The sequence below is a fragment of the Plectropomus leopardus genome, chromosome 10 (genome assembly GCF_008729295.1).
Source record: "Plectropomus leopardus isolate mb chromosome 10, YSFRI_Pleo_2.0, whole genome shotgun sequence".
Classification (NCBI taxonomy): Eukaryota; Metazoa; Chordata; class Actinopteri; order Perciformes; family Serranidae; genus Plectropomus; species Plectropomus leopardus.
In genome coordinates, this window is record NC_056472.1 from 23315203 (window position 1) to 23331831 (window position 16629).

General features: G+C 36.1%; 3 protein-coding genes across 3 annotated transcripts; 1 reads left to right on the plus strand and 2 right to left on the minus strand.

The window, feature by feature from the left end:
- Positions 1-2282: 2282 nt before the first annotated feature.
- On the minus strand, positions 2283-8323 carry mitd1 (MIT, microtubule interacting and transport, domain containing 1). Its single transcript, XM_042494605.1, has 8 exons — positions 8306-8323; positions 6297-6473; positions 6119-6220; positions 5209-5345; positions 4332-4418; positions 3638-3750; positions 3468-3528; positions 2283-3381 (listed from the first exon to the last, which is right to left on the minus strand). The coding sequence occupies exons 2-8, from the start codon at positions 6439-6441 to the stop codon at positions 3286-3288; spliced, it is 741 nt and encodes a 246-aa protein (XP_042350539.1). The 5' UTR covers positions 6442-6473; positions 8306-8323; the 3' UTR covers positions 2283-3285.
- Positions 6760-9571, plus strand: mrpl30 (mitochondrial ribosomal protein L30). The gene is made up of 5 exons (XM_042494607.1): positions 6760-7051; positions 8069-8155; positions 8444-8590; positions 8972-9045; positions 9229-9571. Exons 1-5 carry the CDS (start codon positions 7010-7012, stop codon positions 9359-9361), a joined length of 483 nt encoding a protein of 160 aa, XP_042350541.1. The 5' UTR covers positions 6760-7009; the 3' UTR covers positions 9362-9571.
- A 1353-nt stretch (positions 9572-10924) lies between these two features.
- On the minus strand, positions 10925-15730 carry txndc9 (thioredoxin domain containing 9). Its single transcript, XM_042494790.1, has 5 exons — positions 15662-15730; positions 13962-14168; positions 13196-13314; positions 12132-12386; positions 10925-11594 (listed from the first exon to the last, which is right to left on the minus strand). Exons 2-5 carry the CDS (start codon positions 14133-14135, stop codon positions 11474-11476), a joined length of 669 nt encoding a protein of 222 aa, XP_042350724.1. The 5' UTR covers positions 14136-14168; positions 15662-15730; the 3' UTR covers positions 10925-11473.
- Between the last annotated feature and the right edge of the window lie 899 nt (positions 15731-16629).

A 16629-nucleotide genomic window follows, 5' to 3' on the forward strand; every position in this document is an offset into this window, starting at 1 on the left:
TTACACACCCCGGGCGATCACTGAGAGTGTGTGAATGTGTGTCTAAGAAAGTTAAAAATTAAAACACCAGAGAGTGAGATCCAGAGTTCAAACCCAAATGCACCACACGCTGGAGCTAAAATAATCTTTTGTGGCATTACAAAGTAGTTATAATAAGTTGTGTGTGGTTTTATAAACACATGAATGTACACGAACCAATAGTCATGTAGGACTGGGTGCTGGTTGGCACACAGGTATTTTCTGTTTGTTTTTGTTTTTTTAAGGTCATAGAAACAAAAAAAATGAACATCAGAATTGTTGCTTTCTTCACCTGTACTCATCTACCGTATTAAAGGTCACTAACATTAATGGTAAGGGGACATTTCAGTTTTATTGTATCAAAAGATTGAAGAAATAATTGGAAAAGAGGGTGCTCAGAAGTTTCATGCTATATGGCAGCATTCTTAATCTATACAGAAAAAAGGACATCACTAATTGCATTCTTGTAATTATTTCCTTATAGTTAATTTTATTCTTAATTTTACTGTTTTTATTTGGTTCTCGTTTTAAATTTACATATTCTTTTCTTTTTAAATATTTATTGCACTTTTTAAATTCAATTTATTTTGTGTCTCACCTATGATTTTTGTCACATTGAATTTATTTATATGTGCATTTAACTTTTGTGCAGTTGATTGTGTTTGACTGCTGAACAGCACAGCGGGCATAGAGCTCAGTTGGATCAGAAACATGGAGGGGTATTTTTCCAGTTGTGTCTGTGATTTATTGTACTAGTATGACTTTAAATGTCAATTAAAAAAAGATCTTGAGCAAAAGTTGTATAGAGATATTAGAAATATATTACTTTGTTAATAGAGAACGAAATCAGCTACATTTTGATATTAGATATGAAAGTCTGCTATGAGTGACGGCAGCTGGCCAACCAATTCGAAAATGAGCAATTATAACTGTAACTGTGTGTTGAGAGATAAAAATGTTTAAAAAGATTATAAACGTTCATCTGAATGAGCAATGGCAAAAGTCGTATGAGAGGGTGAAGCTGTGGTTGGACACTTAATCACAGGCTTCAATATTTTCAGTCTTGGTGGTTGCTGCTCAATGCCAATTAACCCTTTGAGACCTGGATCAACATAAGTTTTCTTGTGCTGCATTTAGACATCGTTCACAGCCATTTAAACCTCTAATAAACTAGTTTGACCTCTGGGAAAAAACATGAGCAATCGGGCCAGTAATGGCCCAGAAACTTCAAAAACGTAGTAAAAGGTGATTAAAAAAATTACCTGAAAAATTCCTGAAATGGATTATTAGATATAATTTAAACAACAACAAGGGGGGAAAAGTTTTTCTTGATGATATATTTCAAATGATATTACAGATTTTTTTTTTTTCTTTCTTGAGGTCATTTTCCTGTTTTCTTTTTTGTTTTTTTTATCTCACTTTTTTGTGCTTGCATGCATACATGTACTTATTTTCCAATCATTTTCTTGTGACTTTTTAACAATTTTTGCTATTTTTTGGGCCATTTCTTGTAAAGTTTCTTGATAAAAAAAAAGAGAAATAATCATAAAACAGAAAGAAATGAATCTTCTGGAGAAAGCAGAAGATGTTTCATATCAAACAGCTGGAGGATCTTTGTGCTGCAACAGTGAATCCCATTCTATGCACATTCACACAGGACTGTTTTTTGGAGACAGAGCACTATCTAGGCCACTGGGCTACAGTCGGCGAGAGGGAGGGCAGCAGGAAGAGGAAAGCTTGCATCCATATTTTTTGTGCGTGTGTGTCTGAGTGTGTGACCGAGCAGCTTCTCTGATGAGGCTCCTCATCACACAAATCTTTATCTCTTCCAGCGGAATATAAACCAGCCGATGACATCTGGATTACATGCAACCAACCTCATGTTACATAAGAGTCTGGGATTTATTTTCTGTAATCTATACATAAGGGACAATATGTATGTGAGCTTATATCTTATCTTTTAATAAGATTTCAGTTCACATATGAAAGCTGTCTGCACATATTGAAATATACAGCACATTTAGTGCTCAAACTGCCTGTTTGTCCTCTGCACTCTTAAACAAAGACACAGACGTTTGTTACTGGTCATCTCTGGTTCATGTGGTTCCCCGCTAGATTATAATTTCTTTCCCTCAGAGCCCAGATGAGGACTGTGCATATCGAGATTAAGGCCGATAGATAATCCGATCATGCCGCTGTTTGAACTCACGCGGGTCTCCATTCATTCATTCAAACGGTTTCCCATGAAATCTTAATGAAGGGGGGATTTTTTTCCCATTATTGTTTTTTTTTAATGGGGTAAATAATTTCATTAAACTCAGTATGAGGAATGACCGACATTTGAAACCCTGAACATGTCGCGTACACTAAACCATCTTTCTCATACAAATATACAAAGCTGTAGGTTCACTGAAAATGACAGATATTAATGCATGTTTTGATTATTTAGATTTCTGTATTAACCATATGTCATAGATGTTAGCCTGTATGTCAATATTTAATCAGTGTTTGTGAACTACATCTCACAAAACTAGTAGTTTAACTACATGTTTGCAGTAACTTGCTGGTATTTCAACATTATATTTGCAGAGCATTACAAGTAGTAATGTTAACAACTTCAATCATTATGCAAATATGATGCTGAAATACCTGTTAAATTACGTTTTTCCCTTTTTTGTTTTTGATAACTACTGAAACTACAAACTTTTGGGGCCATAAAAAGTTTTTTTTTCAAATGTTACCTTTGCTTCTTTACTGTAATTGAACCCGCTTTGACTAGCCCCGCCCACCTCATATTTCAACCTGTGAAGGCATCACCAGTGATGCTTTCATCGGGCAGAATTTGTAAAACTAAACTTAATATAATGTTTTTGGTGTCAATTAGTCAGAAGTATTGATTAATGTAATTTATTAAAATTATTTTAAAATGTCTTAATAAATTTTTCCACCAGGTGGCAGTATGAACAACAGAAACGTGTAAAAAAAGTTACAGATAAAAAGCTTTAAGAGTAAAAAAAAAAAAAAAAAATCAGTGTTTTGCATTAACCTCTTGTGACATTGAAGAAATGTCCAATAACAAAATCACACAGTTGACTGAAATTAGAGACATACAGGGCCAGCGTGACACGAAGCAGAACTGTAAAACCTGATAAAAACTGCTCAGTTAAACAGCTGTTAACATGCACCTGTGTGTTAAGGCAAATCCAACCGCACAGCAGATCTGTCTGTGCGTTTTGAGGGCAGGTAGGACGTCCAGTTATATAAATCTCATAGTGTTTTCGTGTGTTTGGTGTGAAAAATGTCTACGCTGGTCTCGTGGCACTGCCTCAGGTCATAGTCACAATATCCGATAGAGAATCGTCCCTGGAAGATAAAATAAGACACAAACATTCAGCCCCAAAATTCTGACAACAGCAGCAACAGAGAGGGATGAAAATAAGAAGTCGCACCTTTGGTCTCTTGAAGTAATCCAGCCCTCTTCCTATCTTGATGATCCAACCATTGTTAAACCTAAAAACACAATTAATTTTATATTACTGCCATAAAATCGAGCTGCAGTCACATTTTATAGTCGTGCTGTTTTGATATTAAAACCTTCATGTGTCCGTTGCAGCTGTACCTGATCTCCCTGTCGTGTATGGAGGACGAGTACTGCAGATCCAGAGTGACTCCCTGAGCACTCAGACTGTCCTTCAGCTCGGCCAGAGCGCTGCTCTGCTGGCCGCTATCCGCCTGCAGGACGGGATGAATAGTATTACAATAACAGCACCGCACTGAACACAAGGCACCACAATGGCTGTTGTGCATTCAGTACATAATAATAATAATGATAATAAACTTTATTTGTATAGCACCTTTCATACAAGAATGCAGCCCATTTTGCTTTACAAGAAAGAAATTGAATGCATCAAGTGCTGCACATAAAAAACAAAAAGACATAATAAAACCTGCATGTAAAAATAAAATAAAATCAGAACAGAATACATAGAATGCACCTTCAAATTGATAAAATCCATTTGATAATACTAGTAAAAGTAAAATAACGATAAAAAATGTAGTCCACAGAGTGCATGACATAAAATGGAAAATAAAAAAAATACAACCAACTGACATTATTAATAAAATAAGCATAAAAATAGAGTAAAATCAAGGAAAATACAGCATCTTAATGAAAGCAAAGCAGCCAAGTTAGAGCAAGTTAAAGACTAAAGTGAAGAGAAAAGTTTTTTGTTTTCTTTTAAAAATATTTAGTGAGGTGGCTTCTCTGGTATCTGTATAAGACATAGTGTGACCTCAATGGTTAAATAACGTACTTCATCCTGTGCAGTGAGCAGATGGATCTTTTTCACCTTGCAGGGCGCTTTAACCAGCATTTCACAGAACCGCAGGAAGTTGTACAACTGCAGTGGAGAGGAGGGGAAGCAGTGTGGGACAGTTTCATGTTAATAACGTCAATAAGCTGAGGTTTATTTTCAACTAAAGTCCCCTAAACTATAAATCTAAGTTAACTGGATTAAAACAATTATTGTTTTCTCATTAACACAACATAATTAGACATGAGCCACTTTATCAGTCACCAATCTGAAAATCAATGAATCCATTGATCCAGAGTACATCTCAGAGCTGCTTTCAGTTTGTGAACCGCTCGGATCCTCCGACTCTTGTTTTTTAGCTGTTTCACAAAACAGAACTAAAACATTTAGTGATTCTGTTTTAAGCCATTATCCTCCAAAACGCTGGAGGACCTGAGAAGATCTGAAAACTGATACTTTTAATTCAAACTAAAAACTTTTTGTCTGGTTTTTACATAGTGCCTTCAAAGTGTTATGGTTTTTACTTATACCATTTTTTAAGATCCATTTTTGCTTATTTCATATTTTGTTCTTATTTTTTTCCTCAATCAAACTGTAAAGCACTTTGAATTGCATTTGATTTGTTTGAAATGTGCTATATAAATAAAATGTGATTGATTGATTGACACTGGAGCTTTGGGGGTGCAGGTACTTGCTTTGCCTGATTATTAATTGTGCTTTGTATTAATTAACTAACTAAATAGATCATTTATAAACTGATTCATAATGAAAATACTCAGTAGTTGTTGCCCTTTGAAAAGGCACGTATAAGAAGCCAAATCCAGATCGAAACAAGAAAAAAAAAACCCGTACAACAAAACACTGACGGAGAGCTTACCTGGTGGATGTGTCGTATGTACGGATCTTCCACCCAGACCTCTGTGAGTAAACTGCTGACGTACGGCTTGAACAAAACCTCGTAGCTGTAGCCAGTCGCATCCTCTGCTATTCTAATCTGCTCGTGGTATTTCCCATCTGACAGGAGCGAGATCACAGAAACAGAAGTTCACACAGACAGCAGCTTCAAACAGTCAAACCCCTTATTAAGACCCACAACTTACACATATGATCAAACATAAATTTATCCACATGTAGCTTTTATAATATGAACTGAAACAGCTTTCAAACTAGATTTTTACTTTGGGCCTCAAAAGTGGGTAAAAATACAATACTTGCTTACATTGTTTCTCCTTAATATGTTTATGTTATGAACCAACACTTCAAAGCAAATGCTTTGTATTCGCAAACCTGCAGTGAATTGGATTGTTATTTTAAATGCTTATTAAAGGTCCAACGTGTAGGATTGACTGTAATACGCACACTTTTTCATTAATTAATTTTATCCGCAACTGTTGTTATAATCAGTAAAATGCCAAATATTGTCCCCGACAACCAGCCAGGCCAATAATCTGTTAACCCCTACTTTTAACTGCACACACAAGGCTAACCAGGTAAATCAGCCACTTTAAACAGTTTCTTATTAAGCCTTTAATGGCTGTGTTATTTAAGTGCAATTCTTCACAAGTGCAATTATCCTCCATGTGCAAATGATGTAAATATTTTAAATGTTGAGTTTGCACCTCGATTTTGACTATTGCACCTTATTTTTTTCTTTCTTTCTTTTTTTTTTTTTTACTATTTATATTGTTCTTTTCGCTTGCATATCTTGCACGCACCTTGCTGCTGTAAAAATACAAATGTCCCCATGGTGGGACAAATAAATGATGCTCTTATCTTTTCTTAATGACCTTCTTTCAGCTGGTTCACATGAGCTTTGATCTGCTCTGCTCTGTCCATGTAGCCCTTTATCTTCCCCCTGTAGTGTCCCTTCTTTGACTCATCTTTCACAGCTGCAAACAGGAAAAAAAAAAGCATAAGTTACGTTTCTTGTCTTCATCGTGCTGCCTCTTCTGTGTGTTTGCAAACCTTTTAACACGTCCATGAGCAGCTGGATGCCCTCCTGGTAGCAGACCAGAGACTCCTGGAAGCGGCTGCTCTGGTCCAGCTCCACCGCCCGCTTCAGGACCGAGATGGCGGATGTCTCCATCCCTGACACGTGGTTTTGGGTCATTATTCTGCCCTTTTTTCGTCTTTTTACAGCTTCTATAACACCAACAGGGTGTTCATGCTTATATACTGTCAGGAAATAGCTATGCAAGTGCGCCACAAAAATAATTCCCGGAGAAACTTAACGGTGTAATTTCATGTAAAGTTTCGTGGGACTAATGTTGTGATAGGTGCGGTTTTTAACACAAAAACATACTTCTACTGAATATACGTTTTGATCACGTTCTATATTTTTTAAATGGTATATTCTCAAATATAGCTTAAAAATAGCTTGGGGACCCTTGTTAGTGGAACATTTGTCATATCGGCGCAGTTTCAATGTAACTCCTTAAAGCTTCCGGTGTAGAGGAGACAAAACTGTCGCGCCGTTAACGTGACAGTCTGTTTTCGGCTGTTTTTTTGGCCTTTTATTACATTTTTTTCGTGTAGCTTTGATGCTATGGCTTGGATAGTTTGATTTATTACTAACATTTGGTTACGTTTGATGCACGCGCGTGTGCAGCGGTCAGCAGGGACGGATTTTAACGGTAACCTTGGTGGTCGTTTCCGGTCATTTTACCCCAAAATAAAACATGTCGGGGGTCTGTCGCGGGATGAGCTCTGTGTCATTCAAGGTAAGAATATTTTTTTTACTTAAAGCTTCACAAAAATTGAATGTCAGTCGATGTCATTAAATGGTTAAGAGAACATGACTGGGTAATAAAATTAATTTGTCTCTATTTTCATTCTAAAAAATCAGACATTTTTATTTTATTATATGTTTTTATTTATTATCGCGATTTATATTTTGTAAGTTTTGTATTTTTATTATATGTTTATATGTAATAAAATCAAAATATTATTTATTTATTATATATATTTTTTATTATAATAAATATTGTTTTTTATTTAATTTTTTTATCAATATTGTCATGTTAGTTTTCTGTTATTGTTATTACTTTGTTTATCTACTTATTGATTTATTTCTATTAATTTTCTTTTTATTAAAATTATATTTGTTACCTTAAAATGAACTGTTAATATCTACATTTAGACCAGGTCCTTTTCCACATGGTCCTTCCAATTTTATACTTCATGTGCAATATTTTTATTTATTTTTTTACTTTTACTTTTAAAAAATATTATTTACGATTTACTTTGAATATTATTATTGCTAGACACTTTGTATTTCATTTCAGACACTTTTTTTATCATCACTTATTTGATGCTCTGTTTTGTTCTTTTTTGCTACTGTATTTATGGAGAAATTTGGTACAAGAATTCGGGATTAATAAAGTTCTATTGTATCTCTTATCTTAGTTCTCCTACATGCTTGGCACACTAAAAAAATTCAGTTGCTTGTAATTTGTAACCTCACTCATAGATGCCACTAACTCCTTCACTCTAGACCTTCAAACATTGCTGATAATGGCAGTACAAACCCAAAAACATCACAGTGATATCCACCACAGTATAAACAATGCAGCAGAATCTGACAGTTGATATGTTCAGCTTGTGTAACGTCACGTTTGCCAGCCTCACAGGACAATGTATTTGTGTTGTCCTGCATCAGGACACAAACCTGCCTTGTAACCTTTGTTACATTAACACGCTTGGATTTAAAATGTGTCATTATTTGTGCATGTTTACAGATCCTGACTGAAGCTACACGTTTGTCACCATGCGCGTCGTTTGTGCCGGCACGCAGCAAATTCTCCAAAGCAAGAATCCCAAAAGAGGTAAGAATCGAGACAAAAGCACCAGATTCGCTGCATGTGAATTAGTTTAACGTAATGTATTGCAAATTTCAGAAGGAATCTGCACCATTTTAGTGCATGTAAAATAAATAATAATATAAATAAAATAATAATAATAATGTTTTTGCTCACCTGGTCCATATTGGTAAATTAGGTATAGTGCATTTCCAGTAGGGCCCAATGTCTAAAACCATCAAACAGGACAGAAGGCATTTCTAAATGAGCATCACTTCAGCTCATTTGCTCTGTTGTTGAAATTTTTCTTCACAGATTTTTGCAGAGAGATCACAAGAACATGAGAAATATGGAGGAGATCCAGAACAACCTCACAAACTGCACATAGTGACACGAGTCAAAAGTGTGATGCGAAGACCGTACTGGGAGAAAGACATGGTGAAACATCTGGGGCTTGAAAAGGTACGGCTGTTGTCCTGTCGACAGTTAACTTATCGCACCTATTCTGCCTTTAAAGTTATAGAGGATCAACAAAGGAAAGGTTGTGGAAACAAAACACTTTCAAGGCAATTTGTAAATTTACTTTAAAGAAATGCATTTTAGGAACCTAGGGGGCGTACTATGAGGTGAGATTAGTGCCTTTGTTTTATACCCCCCTGAGAAGCATCATACAATACATTCAACCTTTCTCTTAAATTAACAAACAGGATGATCTCGAAAAGTTAGCTGTGATTCAGATTGATTATCTGTCCACTAAAGAGGCACAAAGATCATTTAGATCTAGAGGCAGTATTACATTTGCAGCATGTTACACTCACAGACGTTTTTCTCTCCTCTCCTCAGGCACACGTACCTGTAATCCACAAAAACACACCAGCAGTCAATCACCAACTGAAATTCATCAAGCACCTTGTAAGGTAAGAAAAGAGGGGCAACATATCTGCCTAAAACTCTGGTTGTCACGTCTGCAAATCATCACCGCGCTCAGCAAAAGAAAATCTAACGACATCACAGAAGTCGATTTAGTTTTGTTGAACATTCATTAAATGCTTACATGTAAAGAGACGGTGTCCTGTCCCTCTGTTGTCTCTTTCTGTCAGGATCCAGCCGCTGAAGACGCCCTATGGGCTCCCTGCTGAACAGGACATGGCGGACACCTACATCAACAGCAAAGGAGAGCTGATTGTTCGTCGCCTCCTCCAACCTGTCGAGCCCAAAGCTGTCGAATCATAGCCACGCTTTCACTCGTGTTAATTTATAGTGAAGTCGTTTATCAACATTATGGAAAATCTTGTGCGTCAATCTTTCTGTTCTGGTTCCAAATACACAGAGAAAACTTGTAATCTGTCTCATGACAGTTGAGCTACAGACTTCAGGTTCAGATTCTTTATTAAACACGACCTGTAAAAAAAAATTAAAAATTAAAGCTCTTTTGAAATAAAATGCAGTTGTCTCTTACTTTCTCTGAGTCAGCAAACAAATTATTAGACCTTGTTTCAGCTGTGCACAGAGGGTCCACTCACACGTTTTCATTTATTCTTTAATGATTAGACCTCTACACAAGACTGTAGCTGTAAAATTACCAAACTTTACTGTTTTATACTGAAAACGGTGCAGTGCATGCACAGTGCAAATCAATCGAACCATATAAACAGGTTCAAGGTTTACTGACATCCCAAAACATGAGGTACATGAGAGGAAACGAAACTTAAGTGCTGAGGTCCCAGTGAAAGCAGCAATGAAGCTGGACAGTAGATTCTAAAACGGTGACTTAATGACACTAAAGACAAACCTGCAGGGAAAACGTCATCCACACATTATTTTTTCCCACTGTGTAAAGCTCCTAAATTTCCTTCGTGCTTCACATTGTGTGAAAACAGCAGAACAGTGCATTAAAAAATGTCTTTTTTTAGTCTATTACAGATTTGAAACATCTTAAAATGATCGATACTTGTACTGTCCTGTTGCACATTAAGGCAAATTTACACTGATTATTGTTAAATTTGAGTTTGACCTCAAATGATTCCAAATCTAACTGCAGCAAACTTCAGTCTGAGCTGAAGTCTAAATCCAGCAGAATAATTGAAAACACCTGTTGGTGTAGTGTCCTCAACATCGTCATTTAATGTTTTTTCTGTCTTGCAAAGCTTTTTAAGGTGATGAAGTCTGAACCAACATTAAAGGTCCACACTGACAGCAGTGAAGACTTCTCAGCAGCCAGAAAGACACAGGAGTAAATAATAAAATTAATAACAGCTGGACTCCTTTTAGCTGCTTTGACTTGAGGATCCTTTCAGGATCTTTAGCGTAATTACTAACAGCTGAGCTTCTCCTGCTATAACGCGTCAAAATATCTGCTGTGAGAGCCAATTATACACCAGTGTTTTCCAGGGAGGAAGGGTCTAACAAACAATAGGCGGGTTTCCATTACAGATTTGCACAAAAATTAAGCACTATTTTCGAAATGTCGTTAACACGTTTTGTTATGCGACGTTTCCTCTGGCGATAACGTTCCAAGATGCATGGCGATGGATGTTCAAAACATTAGCTGGTTTATTTCTATTGCAGCCACCGCACTAGCTGTCATAACGTTTTTTAAAAATTCACTTATGTACATTAGGCATATTTTATTGCAATTTCAATTTGCACAGTTTGAGGGTTAATGGAAACCAGCCTAGAGTAGCCCTGAATTACAGGAATGGATCCAGTGTTTTCACCCATACTAGAAACTGAAATCCACTTCTCATAAGTACCCTAGCTGAAAAAAAAAATCAAAGATGCACAAATTTTTGCAAATTCTTTTTACAGTTTTTTAATTAAGTCTGCATTAGTCAAACTTGCTACAAGGAAATGTGTAAAAATGTATTCTGACGCTAAAGGATGATCTTGGCACTCATGCATCATAGTTTCTGTTCTAACATCAGACCCACACGGTTATGAGAAAACACACATAAAACGAACAGAACGACATAAATGAGCACGTCTGTGATTCAAGACAAAGGTTTTAGCTAATGAAAGACCAAATCACAAACAATAAAGCTCTGAGCTAATCGATACATGATTGGTGGCTCAGTGACAGACTTAATCCTCTTGTGTATAATGTTTCCTTTTATTTGAGGTGCATATCAGTCATGTTTTATTTGCTGTTCAAATATAAATCATGGCAGACAATTTGTTATATAAGGCAGGAATAAAAAATGATTTTGTAAAAGAGATATGGTAAAGTAAAATATGTTCATCTGTAATGAATGGGTCACTGAGAGAGGGGAAAGTAAAGCGGGCTGTTTGCTAGACTTTTTGAAGAGGTAGCCCTGAGAGAGAAAACCAAACGACCGTCGGTGCTTTTCAGTCGTCTTCAGAGTCAGAATCTGAGTCGTAGCCTCGCCCTCTGATGGTTTTCTTCTCCACCTTCGTGAACTTTGTGCCGGACCTCTGTGTCACTGTGGGAGGCTCCATCAGGTTACCGCTGCAACAGAGAAAAGATGACGTTTAAATCAGGTTAGATGGTGTTTTTATTAGCTCATTACTGTGATTCTGTTGTTATGATCAGGGTGTCTACAGGTATCAGAAATGTCTATTTAATACTTTATAAGATCTTTTTTTTTTTTTTTTTTTTACAAAAATTTAAGAAAAATAATATTTTTCTTATTTAAGCATTGCAGGTATAAAGAAAAGCAGTTTATGTATGTGATCCTATACAGGGTTAGGGTTTATGCACGAACATGGTTATTAAAGTGAGCCATGTTAAGCTAAATGTTGCCAACAGGTAAAGAGGACTGAGTAAAAAGACAGTATTAGGTTTAGTGTTAGGTTTGTAACATTAGAAATGTGGACTTTGATGCTTGACTCATTTTGACAAAAAGAAATTAAATTAGATTAAATGTTTGTGGAAATTAACACTTCAAAAAAATCTAATTTAAGACAAGTTAATGACTTTTAAAGGACCAGCAGACCCCCTGGTTATGACGCCTAAAAAGGTGAAGGAGGAAGTCCACTGTCTCACCTGTAGTTAATGACACCTGCACAGCCGAGTCTCCATTCAAGCATCTCCGTAGGAAACTCGTCTGTGTTTCCCAGGTCGGTGAATCCGACCACATAGTCCTTTGTTTTTCCGTCTAAGACCAGAGCCAGTGTGGGAATGACCTTGATCCGCAGCCTCTCTGTCAGAAACGGGGCCTTTTCCACGTTCAGTTTGATGAATTTGGTCTCAACGTGTTTCTTTGCCAAGATGGCCAAGTGTTTGTCCAGGATCTTACATCTACGTGTGGAGGACAGAGGACAGAATGACAAGTTCAGCAGGCTGACCAAGATGTTCTCAAATTACTACGATACAAAACCAAAGAGATCTGACGATAAAGGAAACATGATCATGTGAATAACGCTACAACACCAACAAAATGAACAAAAATCTGGCTGCTACTAAGGTACTGACATAGACTCTGGAAAATATACTTATGCATTTTTTAAAGTGGATAAATACGGGTGGTACTAAAGATTTATATTATCTTTTTTTAACTCATAATTGAGTACACAAAATGTCAGAAAATAGCGTAAAAAGACAGTTTTCCACAACCAAAGGCGATGTCTTGACACTGCATGTTTTGTGAAACGAGTTAAAAAAGTAAACACCCAAATATTAAACAAAAACAGGAGCACACCTCACATCTGAGAATCTGAAAAAAGGGAATGTTTCACATTTCAAAAAGACAAAAAGGATGAATGAATTATCAGTACTGTTAAGGGCAGCACAACTAATCAAAACACAGTCAAAATCACAATATGGCCAAGCGCAAAATAACAATATTTTGGAGCAGCAACTTTTTTTGATAACGGCAAAATGTGTCAAAACATAATCATCATCATTTATAAATAAAGCATTATGGTGCTACAGAGATGCTCCAGCTAAAATTTAAAATTAAAATAAAAAAAAGACTTCTGCTTAAATCACGAGTCATGTCAACTGCAATATCTTTAAAAACTATAACAATATGATTGTTTTTGCATATCGTGCAGCCTTCTACTGACTGAAAACCAATTAATCGATGGAAATAAATACGATGGACTTACCTGAAGGTTGAATTTCTGTAGAAGTGGCAGACAACATTCTTGCTGTCTTTGACCTCGCCGAAAAAGTCTTTCTCACTCGAGATTTCTCTGTACTCTCCGTGACCTTTAGACAACCACTCCTTCAAAAACAGAGGACCGGGGTGAGTAGCAGAACAATGAATTTCAAAAAGGAGAAAAACTGGATTTCACATTCGAGCACTATGAAAACATGTAGTCTCTTTTGTTAGCTGATCTGGGATGTGTGTCATCAACATTTTTTCCATGGAAGATCCACTTTGACTTCTGATGTATCGACAAAAATTCCAAGTATTGAAAGATTTTTTTATTTTTATCCTAAATGCATATCGGTTCCAAATATCGATTAGCAGCCTCATTAATACTAATAATCAGTATTAAAAAAAACAAAAATCAATATTTGTCAACCCTTTGAAAAAAAAAAGTTTTAGATGTGTGACCAGTTAAGATTATCCATCAACCTCTTCCTCAAAAGTCCAGAATATTTGAGACAACCCATAACTACTCAAATACGACAACAGAATTCAAAATCAGGCTGTCACAACATGAGAAAATTCCTGCAAGAAATAATATAAATAACATAGGTACCACTCCACACAGCAGGCTTTGAGATGCATTGTGGTTAAAACAGTATCATGAATACATTAAAAATACTTTGCAGTAGGTGCTGATGTTATGATTAAATGCTGCACATGTAACATAACTGAATCTGCTTCAGACACAAACAGTTAAAAGAAAACATCCCACATACCTGCTTCTGTTTCTGGGCTTTTTTAAGCGCCTCTAACCGCCTCTCCTTCAGTCTTTCCAAATCATCTTCATCCATTTCATTCAGTTTGCTCAGCTGTGCGTCCACCTGGTCCTCCACCAGCTTGGCCGACTGCTCCAAAACCTTTGTTATGATGTCTATCGATTGGTGGGCCATGGCTGCCAGCTCAGTGTCAAACTCTTTCTGAATCTGATGGATTAAAAGAACATATAACATAATCTGAGACATGACACCTGATAACACATAAACTCTCCTGAACTGCCTGACCATGCCACAATAACAATTACATCATAACAAACATTTTTACCATTTTCCATTATGAAAATGCACAAAAACACAATGTAAATTACATTTTGTTGAACTAAGCAGTAAACTAGGGTTGCTATATATTGAGAATTTTCTGATGCGATAATTGTCTCCGCAAAAAAACGCCATTTCACAGTATCATGATATCACCAGTGGCCAGGTCGCTCTTGAAAAATAGATTTTAAATCTCACTGAGTCACACACACACACACACACACACACACACACATACATACATATAACAGAATTATTGTTATCATCAGTTATAGTGACCCTTAAAGAAGTGATAACAGTAGGTTTTTTGTTGGGTTGAACAAATGTCTTGTTACTTTAACTAAAACTTGAAACCATTTTTTAGAGGACCTATGCATAAAAAGTCTCCCTTAAGAAAAAGACGGTAAGAATTTGTTTCTAATTGCAATTTGTAAATTGCATTTTTTCATTATCGTAGATAAGCAAACATGAACATAACTGTGAATTTGTATACCACAGTATAAAGCCAGTATGCAACCCTGCTGTACACTCATTTGCCAGTTTATTAGGTACACTCAGCTGAAACCAATGCAGTTTAAAGCAACAGCTCAGCATTAAATATTCCCATCATGAAGAATATAATGTTCATCTTTGGCTGAAACTCACTTTAGAGGCTGCAGCTTGTGACAATATTTCACTGTAATATTAAACTGGGAGATGTTTCTAATATTAAGTCCACTCGCACTGATTACGTATAGTGAAGAGAAAATACTACAAACAGCAACACTATAACCATCACAATATTTTGCAGGATTGTTGTATCAGACTGCATCAGATTTAAGCGGATGCACCTAATAAACTGGCATCTGTGACCGATTATTCAACTGCCTTAACATGAGCTACGCAGAAACTTACTACGATCACCACTTGTGTGACTAACCAGGCGTGTATGTAACGTAACAATCAAATCATTGAGAAAAACGATACGCCGGCAGCTGTCAGACTGCGCAGCATCTTTCAGGTGGAGACAAAGCCCGGGCACACCTTCTTTTCGCCGGTTGTTAGCTAGCATTAGCTTAGCTGCGTCAACGTACATAGTTATAGTTGTCTTTTTGTTGGACATTTATTTTTTCGCTTCCCGTGAAACAAATCAACACAAAACACGTATTCGATAAAAGTAGTTAAAAACGTTGGTCAAAAATCAAGTAAAAATCCAGACAAACTGTTCGCGGCTTGCTGTCATGTTAGCCTGCTATGCTAGCTAATTATAGTACTGCGAGTTTGACGGACATGGACCGATCCTTAAACCATGTGTGAGATTATAATAAACGTCAATTATGTGTCATATTAAAATAAAAAATGTCATAAGTCATAAAAACACTGCAGTTAAATGACTCATTTACCTGATTAAGATCACCGACACTTCAGCTTGTGCGCGAGATGCAAACGGTTGCTGCGGATATGACGTCAGTAGGCCCGTTTGACGTAAGAAAAAGACATCCGGGCAATTCATAAAATAAGAGTCAATAAATAAATAAAACAAGTGAGTCAGGTTTTTAAAAAACGTTTGCTAAAGTGTGTATATATATATATATATTTAAAGTTCTTTATGGCATTTTCTAGACTTGAAATCTCACTCACAATTATTACACATATTAAAAACAAATTGACATTTACATTATTATTTTTGTATGTAGACAAATCAAATTTACTATCATTATTTTATGATTACTGATACTGGTTTGTTTGTATTAAATAATAAAATATTATTAAAAACATTAGCCACCATTTTACACTACTCACACATCCATACACAGTATTGAACTATTTATTACATCTGAACTATTTATTATATCTGCACAAGGATTTACTGATCCTTGACCCCACAGTGTGTTTATTGGCACCAACATGTAGCATTTCAAGATATATTGACATTGAATTTAATGTCTAACTGTTTAACTCATTAAAAATACATTATGCTGACATCCAATTTTGAGCACAGAATATCAAAGTATTGCATGCTGCTGTATTTATCTGCTCCTCACAGTGAAATAAGAGACACGGTGTAGATGCACATGGACACCCTTGATCTTTCAAAACTCTTTCATCAGATTCTGACATCTGACACCGTTTTTTCTGTATTTTTATTTATCAGAATCAGAAATACTTTATTGATCCCCAAGGGGAAACTGCGGTTCATTAGTCGCCCTGATGTCAGCATAAAGATTTATAGCTGTTATGTTTATTTATTCAAAAGGGACCTTGTCCAGTTTAACACATAAATGTTTCATCTTAGAGCTAATTTGTATCTGCAGTTCCTCAGCAGGTCAAGACACAGCACAATAACATAATAATACAAAGTTGTAAAAAA

Coding starts and splice junctions, on each gene's coding strand:
- mitd1 (XM_042494605.1), bottom strand. CDS start 6,441: ATGACCCAAAACCACGTGTCAGGGATGGAGACATCCGCCATCTCGGTC. Junction 6,221..6,296: donor GCTCATGGACGTGTTAAAAG/GTTTGCAAACAC, acceptor TCCTGTTTGCAG/CTGTGAAAGATGAGTCAAAG. Junction 3,529..3,637: donor ATACACGACAGGGAGATCAG/GTACAGCTGCAA, acceptor TTGTGTTTTTAG/GTTTAACAATGGTTGGATCA.
- mrpl30 (XM_042494607.1), top strand. CDS start 7,010: ATGTCGGGGGTCTGTCGCGGGATGAGCTCTGTGTCATTCAAG. Junction 8,156..8,443: donor AAGCAAGAATCCCAAAAGAG/GTAAGAATCGAG, acceptor TTTTCTTCACAG/ATTTTTGCAGAGAGATCACA. Junction 8,591..8,971: donor AACATCTGGGGCTTGAAAAG/GTACGGCTGTTG, acceptor TCCTCTCCTCAG/GCACACGTACCTGTAATCCA.
- txndc9 (XM_042494790.1), bottom strand. CDS start 14,135: ATGGCCCACCAATCGATAGACATCATAACAAAGGTTTTGGAGCAGTCG. Junction 12,387..13,195: donor TACAGAAATTCAACCTTCAG/GTAAGTCCATCG, acceptor CTCCACACGTAG/ATGTAAGATCCTGGACAAAC. Junction 11,595..12,131: donor GCAGGTGTCATTAACTACAG/GTGAGACAGTGG, acceptor TCTCTGTTGCAG/CGGTAACCTGATGGAGCCTC.